The following is a 13,528-nucleotide window of genomic DNA, read 5'->3' as shown; positions in this document are numbered from 1 at the left end:
CAGGTTCATGCGTTGACATTGGGGCTGTCTGGTATTATGATGTGACATTAAAAACCACCCACCGCCCAGGGCAAGTAGCACTGCTGAGGGAGTTGCCCCTGGCTGCAGAGTATGTATGTTGTGTTGAGATATGAGAGTTAAAGTATAGGGCTTGAGACACTATCAGCAAATGTGGGTTAGGTATCAACCGAGTCCAATTTTGTAACAGAATCATTCATTCGATATATAAGATAGGGCGGTAAAATGAGGGTATAGATTTGAACGCCGTAACAAATTGCCAAAAAACAAAGGACATCATAGAAGCCTTAAAGGGTCCAGAACCAAGACTCCATCGCTCCAAAGCAGAAGCCACATGCGTAAAAACATAAAGACCGGTTTTTGATTGTCAGCAGGTCGTCAGACCTCCCCGCATATAACGACCGAATCCCACTGACTTAGTCAATGGGATTAAAGTAGAATATCAATCAACTAGAGAAAACGCGAGGATGTTCTGGCATGCGGGTCCACGTTCAGAAACATGAACGCAGCTCGATCGGCACATCTTCTTATAGTCGACATCATAATTCGTCGAGTTCATCTTCGCCATTCGTCATGGAGAATTACATTGATGCAAGACTAGCAGATCCTGCAGCCGCAGATCCCCAGCGCAGTTTTCGGAGTCCGCCGCGAACCGCTTCTTGGCCACACCCTACCGAAGGGCGAGGGCCAGGAACACCATCCCCCATCATTCCCACCTCAGCTCGCCCGACGTCACGGCCGATCATATAACCCGCGGAAAAGCTGATCGCGGAGAATAGAACGACGACCCCGGCGCTGATGACCCATGTCATGATTGTGGGGCTGACAGTCGCTGCTGGATCTGTCATGCTCACGCGACGACTCTTCTTCGAGGCAGTACCACGGTCTTTAGGGGAACTTGAACGACGCTTTGCTTTGGCGACAGCCGGGTCAGATGACACCGCTGGTGCTCTTGCGTGTCTCTGTGGTGCTCCTATTGACGGACCTGATTCTGGATACCGCGGCGAGGATGAGGTCTCTTCATCGCTGCTCTCCTCTCCCATGGCAACTGAAGCACCTACTAGTCGGAATGAAGCTGGTTGACCGGCTTCAGAGGGAGCAGCTGGGGTTGGTGACGGTCGATTTTCATTCTTTGGAAGGCCTCTGGCGGCAGCCGCACATGAAAGAAGTGTTGATAGGCTGGCACGTAGGGCAGCATCGTGGTCGGCATGATGGGAAGGGGAGATCATATTGTAAGGGCTGTGTTGGTATTGAGTTCTCCGCGATGATTGTGGACTAGGGTAAGATCCTCTTCGAGAGGCACGGTGACTGGAGGTAGACGGGACATTGGGTTGAGAACGCCGCGTGGTCCATCCGGGTTCTGACCTTGCAGGTGGGTGTGTGAATATGTTTGGTTGAGGTACGAAAGGTGACGGGCTGATGCCCATCCCCAGGGCAGTAGAAGTATCATCTTCATCATCGCTAGGGGCAGCATCCGAACCTGAGGAGGGAGGTGCAGAGCGCGCAGATAATGCAGCCGGGAGCGTTGGGCGGATTATATCTTCATTCGAGCTGCTGAGAACACGATCAGACTCACTCTCGCTCTCCTCGTATTCCTCCTGACTGCTATTGGCTTGGCTGGCATCGCGCGATGCATAGTCCACCTGGGCTGTGGTGATAGCAGCAAGATGTTGTAGACGGCGTCGCCGATTGCGGCGCTGGTGCGCTCTCCCTTCGCCATACTCGACCTGTAAGCCAGTGGTGATTATATCTTCATTCGTAGCAGCAGAGGAGAAGGAGGAAGAGGACGGTTGCGAGGACACGTCAATCCAAGAATCTATGTAGTATCGTAGTGAGTACATTATGGAGACCTGACAGCAATTTTGTATGCATATTGAAAGTGCACCGGCAGGGGAGGTACCAGTCGGATTATAAAAAGGACCACATACCCTCTGATCTCATGGGCACCCCACCAGATGGCTGGGGCTGACCGTTATCTCGAAGCGGCTGATGGCCATCACGCGTCATCCGACTTGCGGCTCTAGGCTCGCGCGCCTGACCCAGCAGGTCGCAGTGATTTGGTTGCATAGCCAGAAGGTTGAAGGAATATGAAAGCAGAATAAGCGAGGAGACGGTATCTGAACAGAAATATAGAAGAGAGGGGATCAGGCCACTCTGGAGTACAAGAGAGCGGTCAACGTGGAGGGGGAGGTGATCTTATCAAATGTGGAGTCGACGATCACTGATGCCCAAAACACTTCATACTCCTTCCCGCACACAGGAACCAGGAGTTAAAAAGAGTTAAAAGGAACTAAAATAGATAGATTAATATTGGCAAACGGAAAAGAAGACAAAAGGAAGATGAAGAGAGCCCTAGGTGGAAAGATTCGAAATGATGAGGTGATCAGCAGACCGAACAGGTGATTTGCAGCCCGTGACGAGGCAAAAGGGCGAAAGATGATGTGAGGGGTTGCCAGTGACCAATGGAGAATATCGAAGTTCTTATTGTAGAATATGAGGATCCCAAAAGCTTGCAGAGACCACCTTTCATCAAAACTGGGATGGAAGAAGCAGAAATCAATGAATCAACGTCCTTACCTATAGCTAGTAGGCAAAACAAAGGATGCGGGAAGGCGGCTTCCAGTGGCAATATACTGACCCATAGTTTCACAACACAAGATGGAAAAAGCGGATGAAGTTGAAGGTTGACCAGAATGAAAATTGAAATGACGTATCAAATTAAAGATACCTGAGCTAAGATCATATTACACATAATTAAACACGAACTTTTTTCTCTCAAAGAGAACCTGAGACCCATGGACACCAATATGTTGCGGAAATCAAACGTATGCAGTGAAGAACATCAAGTTTAGAAGGTGACCTTGGTACCCTTGTACTCAGGGATGGAACCTTTACCCTTGTTAAGGGCACCACCACGGCCGCCACGGTCACCGAAGCCACCGCGGCCACCGCGACCACCACCACCACGTCCACCGAAACCACCACCACCGCGACCGCCGAAGCCACCACGGCCACCGCCGCGACCACCACCACGGCCGCCGAAGCCACCACGGTCACCACCGGCAGGACGGGGAGTAGAGAAGTCGAGACGGACGGCACGGCCCTCGAGCTCGTGGCCGTTGAGAGCACCGTGGGCAGCCTTGGCCTCATCGATGGAAGAGAACTGAACGTAACCGAAGCCCTTGGGACGGCCGGTCTCCTGCTCAGTGGGGAGACGGATTCCGAGAACGGAGCCGTGGGCGCCGAAGACCTCGTGGAGAGCATCCTCAGTAGCGCTGAAGGGAAGGTTGCCAACGAAGAGAGTGTCGCTCTCGGGGCTGGTCTGGTCACCGTAGGAACGAGCACGGTCCTGGGTACGATCCTGCTGGGGGTTGGCCTGACGGGGAGCGGCGTAGTCGAGGTTGATGGTGCGGCCATCAAGATCAGTACCCTTCTTGGCCTCCATGGCCTTGGCTGCATCGGCAGCGCTGGTGTACTCAACGTAGCCGAAACCACGGGAGCGGCCAGACTCGCGGTCGGTAACGATGCGGACACCGGAGAGCTCACCGAACTCGGAGAACTCACGCTGGAGCCACTCCTCGTCGACGTTCCAGGACAGGTTACCAATGAACAGGTTGGCGGAAGCACCCTCGGGAGCATCCTCGGTCTTGGACTTCTTGGCAGCGGCGGCAGGCTCTTCATCAGCCTTGCGCTTCTTGGAGACAGGGGTTTCCTCAGAGTCAGAGTCAGAGTCAGAGCTGTCAGAGTCGGAACCAGACTCGGAGTCGGAAGAGGCCTTCTTGGCCTCGGACTCAGACTCAGACTCAGAGTCGGAAGAATCGGAAGACTCAGCCTTAGCAGCAGCCTTCTTCTCGGTCTTCTTAGGGGCGGGCTTCTCCTCCTCGGACTCAGACTCAGAGGAGTCAGAGTCGGAAGAGTCGGAAGACTCAGCCTTAGCAGCGACCTTCTTCTCGGCCTTCTTAGGAGCGGGCTTCTCCTCCTCGGACTCGGACTCGGAGTCAGAGTCAGAGTCGGAAGAGTCGGAAGACTCAGCCTTAGCAGCAGCCTTCTTCTCGGCCTTCTTAGGAGCGGGCTTCTCCTCCTCGGACTCGGACTCAGACTCAGAGTCGGAAGAGTCGGAAGAGTCGGAAGACTCAGCCTTAGCAGCGACCTTCTTCTCGACCTTCTTCTCGGTCTTCTTAGGAGCGGGCTTCTCCTCCTCAGACTCAGACTCGGAGCTTGAGCTGGAGGAAGCATCCTTCATATCCTCATCGGACTCAGACTCGGACTCGGAGGAGCTGGGAGTAGGCTCCTTCTTCTTGTTCTTCTTGGAGGCCTTCTCCTTGGAGGCGACCTTGCTGGCAATAGCCTTGCTCTTGGCAGCGGGGGACTGGGAAGCCTTGGTGACACCGGCATCCTTGACCTTGTTCAAGGCCTTGCTGGCCTTGTTGGCCTTATCGGCACCCTTGGTAGATGTCTTGGACATATTGAACTGCAGGAACGAAAAAATGTTAGCTATTGCTCCTGAATATAATTGAGGGAACTCAGGGAGAGGGCTTGGGAGGCTGGCTTGTAGCTTGGGTAGGGTGGCACATACTGTAGTGACAAGTGAAATTCTTGTAGTATGTGCGGCAAAGCCCACGATCCCTCAAAGCACCCGTGTATTGGATGTGTAAAATGGAACAACAGCCCTCAGAAGAACTGCCAGAGTGAACTAAATCACAGCTGGACGTTAACCCACTACCCACGGACGGACAAGTTTTCAAGCCCACAAGCAATAGACAGCCAATACTGTCTAGAATATGTAACCCACGAGGAAGATGTCCCACAGAGCCCACAGAATAGATGTATGTCAAGCCCACAGCCCTCAGAGTGATAAGAAGCCCACAGAGTATCCGAACGAACTTACGAGATAGAACCCACGCGACTGCGTTAGTTAGTGTGTAGAAATCTCTTGGATAGTCAAGAGATGATATAAGTAAAGCAACCTGAAACAGACTGCTTTTGGAAGGGGAATAAAATAAAAGTAGAGAGGATGGGAAGAAGAAGAGAAAGGAAAAAGCGAAGAGCTGGGGGACCATCAGCTCTGATAAGGAAAATTTTCTGAAAAAAAAATTCGGAGGCTGGCAGAACCATTCCGCCTGCCTTTAGTGGTTAGACCAGGCACTTAGCCCCTAGACTATGTGGGTACCTGTCCAGTGACTGTTGACGACTCACAATCGCATGTCGATTGGCGGTGTCTTCTGCGTTTGCTACGTTGTACCTACTACATCAATTCTTCTACTATCACTGCTTCTCGTTCATACTGTTCGACTCTTCTTTGGCTCAACATTCGATGGGACGATAAGTTGTCCTTCGGCCTTTATCGTGATGGCCCCTCCGACACCCTCTTCCCACCGCCCTCGCAAGAAGAGAAAGATTACGACCTCCCCCAGCTCCAACAATAATTTGATCTTGGATCTAGGCGAGGGGAAGCAATCCCCAGCATTTCCACTGGTCTCATTTTTGTGGGCTGCTCGCGCCGGTGTCTCTCAGTGGCTGATTCTCCCACTTGTCCTCATGGCCGTTGGCCTGTTCCGATGGGCTGTGAGCTTATGGGGCTACTCCGGTATGCGACATTGTCTCTCTTTGAAGGTAGTTACAACAATTAATACCTTCTAGGCTTCCGTGTCCCGCCGATGCACGGTGATTTCGAGGCGCAACGCCATTGGATGGAAATTACCACACATTTGCCTTTGGCGAAGTGGTACATATACGATCTGCAGTACTGGGGTCTCGATTATCCACCATTGACCGCATATCACAGCTGGTTACTCGGAAAGATGTATGTTTCTCTATCTACCATTAGTCGTAGAATCCCCATGGCCTCCTGCTGACATGGCGGCTTGTACAGTGGCTCCGCCTTTGATCCAAGTTGGTTTGCCCTAGACGCCTCCCGAGGATTCGAGGACCCACGTTTGAAAGTATACATGCGCGCCACCGTCGTTGTCTCTGAATACTTCGTGTTCATCCCGGCCGTGGTCAATTTCCTTCGCCGCTACACTCGGATGCAGGGTGTTCATGCGTGGTCCGCCTCAATCGCTCTGGTGGCAGTCCTCCTTCAGCCAGCGAATATCCTCATCGACCATGGCCATTTCCAATACAACACAGTGATGCTGGGATTGGTGGTTGCGAGCTTGGACGCTATCTTGGCGGGGCGTATGCTCTGGGCTTGCATTTTCTTCGTTGGTGCGCTGGGATTCAAGCAGATGGCGTTATACTATGCACCAGTCATGTTCGCCTATCTTCTCGGGGTCTGCACATTCCCTCGGATTAATATCCCCCGCCTTATCAGCATAGCCCTTGTCACATTAGCTTCTTTTGCTTTGCTGTTGGCCCCTGTTATGGTCGGTGCCTCCAATGCCGAAGCTCGAAAGGCATTTGCATCTTCTCCGGTGCCGCCTATGTTGCACGCACTTCCTATCCAGATGAACAAGGACTCCATTACGTATGGACTATTGTTCCAACTAACGCAAATCATTCACCGGGTGTTCCCCTTTGCGCGGGGGCTCTTCGAAGACAAAGTTGCGAACGCTTGGTGCGCCATCCACACTTTCTACAAGCTCACCCGCTTTGATGCTACGTTATTACAGCGAGCATCGCTCGGGGCCACATTGGCGTCAATCATTGTTCCCTGTGCTATCATATTCCGCCACCCCAGGGCATCACTTCTTCTTCCCGCTCTCTCTGCCGTCTCCTGGGGATTTTTCTTGTTCTCTTTCCAGGTTCATGAAAAGAGTGTGTTGCTGCCTCTGCTACCAATGACTCTGCTACTTGCTGGTAACGGTGGGCTGAGCAAAGAAACACGTGCCTGGGTGGGCTGGGCCAACATGCTTGGCTCATGGACCATGTACCCCCTCCTTAAGCGCGATGAGCTCCGCGTTCCTTACATAGTCATGACTTTACTTTGGGCCTATCTTCTCGGTTTGCCACCCACTTCTTTCGAGACTTACCGAAGTCGGCCATCCGTGGAAGACTCCAATACCCACTTCGAGCCCAGCACTCTTACAACCCTCCTACACTTCGGATTCTATTTGGCCATGATTGCCTGGCATGTCCTTGAGGCGTTCGTGGCTCCTCCGCCCGGAAAGCCAGATCTTTGGGTGGTCTTAAATGCCCTGATCGGAGCTGGTGGTTTCGGGATTGCCTATCTGTGGTGTACGTGGAAACTATATACACAATGTCGCCAGATCAGTCCGCAGGTGACTGAGGAAAGCCAGAAAAAGAAGCAGTGATCCTTTGCCTAGGTGGATGGCTGTATGATGTTCAGTGATACCCCAGATTATGTGATTATCCAAAATGAGGCAATAGGGCTACTAGCTTATTTCATTAATATGATTGATTCGATTTGGAATTCATTATTTAAGAGTTGAGACGTTGTATTGGGAAACACCCCTATCATCTGGAGTGCCAAACTCTAGATTCCAATATATGACACGAGCAAAAATGCTCTAAAAACAGACGATATCCAAAGAAAACAAAAAGAAACTCCCGCCGATGAATGCTATGGTACAATGTTGTATAGTGATAGTACAGCCGGGCCAAGGTCAGAGAGCGAGCCTAGACCTTGAAGCCAAATCCAGCCATGCACGTCTTGTACTGCTCGATCGTGGACTTGCACTCCTGCTCAGGGCTGTCGGACTTGGAGAAGAGCATGCAGTCGTCGCGAGCGGTCTTCTCGGGTTTGCAGACGCAGCAGGGCTAGAATGAAAGGCAGGGTCAATCGTTTGCGCTTGTTGGTCCGGCAGTATCGGTTCATACCTTGGGCTTCTCGGACTGAGCGGGCTGAGCGGGCGCTTGCTCGGGGGCAGCAGCACTTTTCTCTGTAAAGAATTGTGTAAGCGGGAGTCAAGAATCTTCCTCTGATATGTAGGACTGGCGCATTGCGCAAGTATTCGGCCCAGGTAAGTGGAAAGGTATATGGGTATTTACCATTTGAGGAACCGAAGAGCCAGGACATTGTGATGGATATGCAGGGTTGCTTGGCAAATATTTTAAGTAAACGAAGGACAGAAAGAGGGTGTTGTATACGACGTTGTGAACAAGTCCTTACAGGTGACTTCCAGGGCCGACACCATCGGACATTATTAATGGCGCGTGCAGCGGTACTGGTCTCTATGCTACGCCGTAGTTATTTTTATTTTATTTTTTTTTTGTTATCAACAAACTTGCCTCTACGGGGTCGCCTCCTTTTCTGCTACACTACAGACTATTTCGGTTTTTCCTTTCTGTCCTCGGGTCTACTTTGGTCTCCTCGTTGCTTGGATATTGTCTGCCATTGACTTAACGGGCACACTATTCTATTTTATTTCTTTTTCTTATCTCAATATCCCACTTCAACAACTACCCCGCCATGGCCCCTCCCAAGATCTTCTCCCTCGAGGGCAAAGTCCTCAAGCTCGACAGTGCAGAGGACATGAATGCGCACATTCAGCCTCTGATTGACAACACCGACTACACTGAAATCCGTCTCGGTGGAAACACCCTGGGCATTGACGCCTCCAAGCGCCTGGCCGAGGTCCTGCAGACTCAAAAGTGCCTCGAAGCTGCCTACCTCGACGACATCTTCACCGGTCGCCTCCTGACGGAGATCCCCACAGCTTTGAACTCGCTCCTTAACGCCATCCTCAAGATCCCAACCGTCCACACCGTGAACCTGAACGACAATGCTTTCGGTCTCCGAACTCAGGCCCCGCTTATCGAATTCCTCTCGCGGCACGTGCCCCTCCGCCACCTCATTTTGAACAACAATGGACTCGGCCCCGCTGCCGGATCTCAGGTGGCCGATGCGCTGTCAAAGCTGGCTGAGCGTAAGGAGGAAGCTCGCAACTGTGGCGAGGAAGTTGCGCTGCTGGAGAGTGTTGTCTGCGGACGGAACCGCTTGGAGAACGGCAGTATGGAGGCGTGGGCTCGGGCCTACAAGGCCCACGCAGCAGGCCTGAAGTCGGTTAAGATGACGCAGAACGGCATCCGATCGGAGGGTATCTCCCACTTGTTGACCCAGGGTCTCTACCACGCGCAGTCCCTGGAAGTCCTGGATCTGCAGGACAACACTTTCACCAATGTCGGCTCCACTGCTCTTTCAAATGTCTTGTCCGGCTGGCCATCTCTGCGCGAGCTTGGTGTTGGTGACTGTCTGCTCTCTGCCCGTGGTGGTGTGAAGGTTGCCAAGGCTTTGGCGGAGAACAAGAACCAGAAGCTCCAGACACTGCGTCTGCAGTACAACGAGATGAAGGCGGAAGCTGTCAAGGGCTTCACTCACGCAGCCAAGACTGCGCTTCCCAGCCTCCGTCGCGTCGAGCTCAACGGAAACATCTTCTCCGAGGAAGACCCTAACATCATTGAGCTGCGTGAGCTCTTGGAGGCTCGACAGGAGGAGCACGGTACAGATGAAGACCCCGAGGGTACTTGGGGTGTTGATGAGTTGGATGAACTCGAGGAGGAAGATTCGGAAGAAGAGGAGGAAGAGGAAGAAGAGGAGGAAGAGGAGGAAGAGGCCAAGGCTGAGAAGGACCTTAGGGACGCCGACCTTGTCGAGGAAGAGAAGGTTGCTCAGAAAGATGACAAGGACGTCGATGACCTGGCCGATGTTCTCGGCAAGGCGGCCATTTAAACCTTTGAAGCTGTTGGACAATTGTCACTTCCAGAAGTACCTGCCTTCCATCACGGGCCGGATCACGGATCCAATGCCACGTTGATGTCACCAATAGCCGAGAAACCCGCGACCTCGTTGTCCTCCGGGCGATGCATGGTCCCTTTATGTGTCCACAGCCACTCACAAGCTTCGGGTATGAGGATCTGACTGACGACGCTTACGCTTTACCTTCAAAAAGACCCCCATTTGTTATACCCCCAATCCACAGTGATGAAATCCTAGCTCTGCACATAATATCCTTTGCTTTGATCCATATTCTGTTTGCATAGCCCTGGTCTCTCCGCATCTCTTCGGAGGATACACAACCATATAGATGGAATACATATCTGGACAAGCAGGACCATTCAAATAGTCATGTTTAGGAAAAGTGGTCACCACCAATCAAGTAGGTGTATATGTAAAGCTGCATATGTAGTGACCAGATTGAAGCGGCAAACGAAAACTTGCGGAATGGAAATATTCAGCCGAGCAACGAAGGGAGCCACTCGAAGCATAGCCAAGATGAGCAGGTAGCTCGGGTGCATACTATTAACGATGCATTGGATGGAGTTCGGGGAAACTTATCGGTGTGCTCAAAGTTTGGAGCGATCGGTGAATTGGCCATTTCGGGAAGATGAGTTTCCCAGATGTTGATCTCTGCTGCGGAACAGATCAATCACACTTGTGCTGGAGTCGCAGAGCCATTTCCTTTTTTGGCAGTCAAGCGGGTGACGAGAGCAATTTTGCGGTAGCTACCAATGAATTCTTTGAATTCGTGTACTGAGAATTTGTTGTTAACCCCGGATGTTGCAATTGCTCACTGGGCCTCGGACACTTTGTACAGCGAAATATGATTGATCATCCAAATAGTGACGGTCAAGATTTGGAGCTGTAAAAGCCAGGATTGTCTGCAAATGATTGCTACGATAGAAAGCTGATTGGCGGCCATAGCAAAGCTAACAGTCCGAGTTCTGGTACGGAGTAGATTGAAGCTACATATGTATGTATGGAGCTCGGTAAACTGCGCATACTGATGCATACTAATGTACCGGATATATGTAGCATGTCTGCAGTCATTAATCTGTTAAACCAGTTGACCCTATACTAGTGTACCGACTGTAAATACATGTGTACATGTATGTATACGAAACAGGCCGTTTCAGGCTAGAAGTAATGAAACCGAAATTCCAGTACTTTCGTGTAATAGATTCCGTTGACTTACCAGAGAGAGCTGGCAAGTACTAAAGTACTAGAAAGGGCAGTTCTGGCCCAAGGCCGCCCCAAACACGTTGCCACCACAAAGACGCAGTTTCTGTCTGAAGTCAGGCATGCACTTGTGAAGGTTAGATTTTTCTACTTGAAAAACTACACGATTCTATCCTAAGTCTGGAAGGACCTATTACAAATACTAGGGGTCAAGGCAATTGATGCAATGGCATTGAACAGCTTCCTAGGTAGCAGCTTGATAAGTATAAGGTAGGATTGAGGCTAGGCACCTTGCTGCAAAGGTTATATTTCAAGTTGTACCAATTGTTTCCAGTACTTGATAAGATTTACTCGGTGTCTATATGCCCTTCATTCGATATCCTCCACTGCTCTAGATCCCCTTCCAAATTCGGCTCGACTAAAAATTGCTCCGGGACTTTTTGCTGTAACAAAGCTTGCGCAAAATCTTCGTAGGTGATCAAGTCCGGCAAAATCAGATTCTGTCTCCAATGACGCAATCCCCCACGAATGTGGTACTAAGCAAAGTATGAAGCGAGAGTCCTCCATTTTCTCAATCGTTCCAAATTGCGGCTCACAACCAAAAGTGATTGGTTGGGGGTTGGTTTTATCGTCACAAGAGACTGCCCAAACTGACTCATATTGATATAAAAGCCTGCCTCGACGAATATGCCAGCAGAGGTCAGAGTTTGGGCAGACGGCTTCCAGAAAGGGGAAAATGGAATTCAAGGTCGGCATCGAAAAGCCTAGTATAGTTAATAATTATCATCTAAATCTGGGAACGGATACAAACTGACCGTCTGGGTGATAGGGGACTTTCAGCATGATTAACTCTAACAATTCCCCTTCTTTCTCTAGAGACTGCCAGAGTGCGTTATCAACAGAAGAAATGTGTTTAGAGTCGATGCCGGCAACCGAAGCTTTACGGTTGAAATGTATTAGATGGGCACGAAGATCTCGCGAGACGGCTCTGAACGTATTAGTGACGATATAAAAAGTAAAGACTTCTTTCTTACCGATCGATAACGTGTAGAAGGACACGTTCACGTTCACCCTCTGATATACGGCTTAAAGGTCGAGGTCTTCCGCCACAAACCCGAAAAGGCTGCTTCATAGAGAAAGTGTACGATTCGGAGAAATCGTATAGAACTGTATCGTAGATGTCATTAGGAAGTCGAAAGTGGAAGTCATGGATGTCGCCATGCGTTATGCCAATGCCATGCAAAGCATCCAGGCGACGAAGTCGGTCCTTTAGTAAAGAATGATACCACTCTTGCTCGAATGAGCTTAGAAGAATCACCTCAGGAGTGGTACAAAACCTTTCGGACAGTGTTCTTAGGATAGTTAGGAAGCTTTCAGACTGGGAATTGACAACTTCACTAAGAACACGTCGTGAACGTAAGTCCGGTTTTATTGCCTCTACCACAACCGCTCGTTCGTGGTGATACCCAGAAGAAAATCGAGATCTTGGCATATCGGTGATCACTCCGTGGAATTGCGGGAAATAGATCCTTTCACGCGCGGAACAGTATGTATCAATATGGCTGTATGCCCGAGCCTCCCGATAGAATCTATCGAACTCGTATATAGCATCGTTTATCGTTTCGGGAGTCAGTGGTACACTAACACGATGAAGCTGTATCTTAGCATCTTGCCTAGAATAGCAAGGAAACTAGTGTATGATTAATCGGAGCGCGCGTCCACGGGTATAATGATTGCCCCCACTTACGACTTTAGCGATATATTTTCTGTGTCCCCTAATGCGAAGCCAAAACACCTGTATAGTGTTGGCATCCGATGCTCTGAATTTGTCGGCCTTGGTTCCTAGTTCCCAGTTGTCATCTTCAGCACAGAAAGGTCGGAATTTTTGGCCGTCAAGTTCGCTTGTTTTCAGTATGTCTGGACGGCTGCCAGAGAAAAATAGGTTCATCCAAGCATCTCCTTCCTCCATAATAGGCGCTCTGGTTAAAAAAATAATTTATGGAGATGATCCTGCACTCGCTTCGAAGCTGGTTGTAGATATCCTGAAGTTCTGATGCCTTGAGACGGCAACAAGAGGGGAAGGATTTGGATGATTCCAAGGTGCATGCCACTGCGCGTGTCTCATAGGCTGTACCCACGTGCCTAGGTATTTTATTATTCATTCCCAACCCTCCTTTCTGAGGTTGGAATATTTTCTAGGGCTTATTAAACCTTGCTGGTTAACTGATCTGATACCACGGCAGAACCAACGTGCAATATATCCCTGATGGTAGAAAGTCGGGGGCAGAGTAGAATATGACAAAGTAAAACCAGAACAAACGGTATTTTTGGTCTTAGCCAGCAAAGATGCACACGGCAGATAAAGAGAGGGCAAACAAAACGGGTTTCACTACCATCCCCATCCAAAACGCGTAGATTAGTCTAGTCCATTCTTCTTTAACCATGCCACTAATTCGTTCTCAAAGCTCTACTAATTAATAAATTAAGTGGTTAGGCTCCTATTGGCTATCTAGCCTATTAAGAATAAAGGAATCATCGTTATTTCCGAAGTAGCGTGTCGTTCCTAAGGAGGCTAGGCGTTTCCTAGGGTCGGTTCTAACCGTTGTGATACGTCATAGACAGTTGGGTTTAGCCAGCCACCGTATGCTCCCC

General features: G+C 50.3%; 5 protein-coding genes across 5 annotated transcripts; 2 read left to right on the top strand and 3 right to left on the bottom strand.

Moving 5' to 3' along the window:
• Positions 1–599: 599 nt before the first annotated feature.
• Positions 600–2,085, bottom strand: N7489_005751 (uncharacterized protein; the record flags this gene model as incomplete). Its single annotated transcript, XM_056711503.1, has 2 exons — positions 600–1,834; positions 1,947–2,085. The coding sequence occupies 2 exons, from the start codon at positions 2,083–2,085 to the stop codon at positions 600–602; spliced, it is 1,374 nt and encodes a 457-aa protein (XP_056569924.1).
• Positions 2,086–2,866: 781 nt separating this feature from the next.
• N7489_005750 (putative nucleolin protein Nsr1) lies at positions 2,867–4,483 on the bottom strand (the record flags this gene model as incomplete). The annotated part of the gene is made up of 1 exon (XM_056711502.1): positions 2,867–4,483. One exon carries the CDS (start codon positions 4,481–4,483, stop codon positions 2,867–2,869), a length of 1,617 nt encoding a protein of 538 aa, XP_056569923.1.
• An 884-nt stretch (positions 4,484–5,367) lies between these two features.
• Positions 5,368–7,271, top strand: N7489_005749 (dolichyl-P-Glc:Man(9)GlcNAc(2)-PP-dolichol alpha-1,3-glucosyltransferase ALG6; the record flags this gene model as incomplete). The annotated part of the gene is made up of 3 exons (XM_056711501.1): positions 5,368–5,605; positions 5,659–5,821; positions 5,891–7,271. The coding sequence occupies 3 exons, from the start codon at positions 5,368–5,370 to the stop codon at positions 7,269–7,271; spliced, it is 1,782 nt and encodes a 593-aa protein (XP_056569922.1).
• Positions 7,272–7,596: 325 nt separating this feature from the next.
• Positions 7,597–7,996, bottom strand: N7489_005748 (copper metallochaperone COX17; the record flags this gene model as incomplete). The annotated part of the gene is made up of 3 exons (XM_056711500.1): positions 7,597–7,737; positions 7,798–7,859; positions 7,969–7,996. 3 exons carry the CDS (start codon positions 7,994–7,996, stop codon positions 7,597–7,599), a joined length of 231 nt encoding a protein of 76 aa, XP_056569921.1.
• Positions 7,997–8,389: 393 nt separating this feature from the next.
• N7489_005747 (GTPase-activating protein RNA1) lies at positions 8,390–9,649 on the top strand (the record flags this gene model as incomplete). Its single annotated transcript, XM_056711499.1, has 1 exon — positions 8,390–9,649. One exon carries the CDS (start codon positions 8,390–8,392, stop codon positions 9,647–9,649), a length of 1,260 nt encoding a protein of 419 aa, XP_056569920.1.
• Between the last annotated feature and the right edge of the window lie 3,879 nt (positions 9,650–13,528).

Source organism: Penicillium chrysogenum (assembly GCF_028827035.1).
Source record: "Penicillium chrysogenum strain IBT 35668 chromosome Unknown utg000002l_segment0_segment0, whole genome shotgun sequence".
NCBI classification, from domain to species: domain Eukaryota; kingdom Fungi; phylum Ascomycota; class Eurotiomycetes; order Eurotiales; family Aspergillaceae; genus Penicillium; species Penicillium chrysogenum.
The sequence above is the reverse complement of the archived record's forward strand: the minus strand, read 5'-3'. Positions and strand labels throughout refer to the sequence as shown.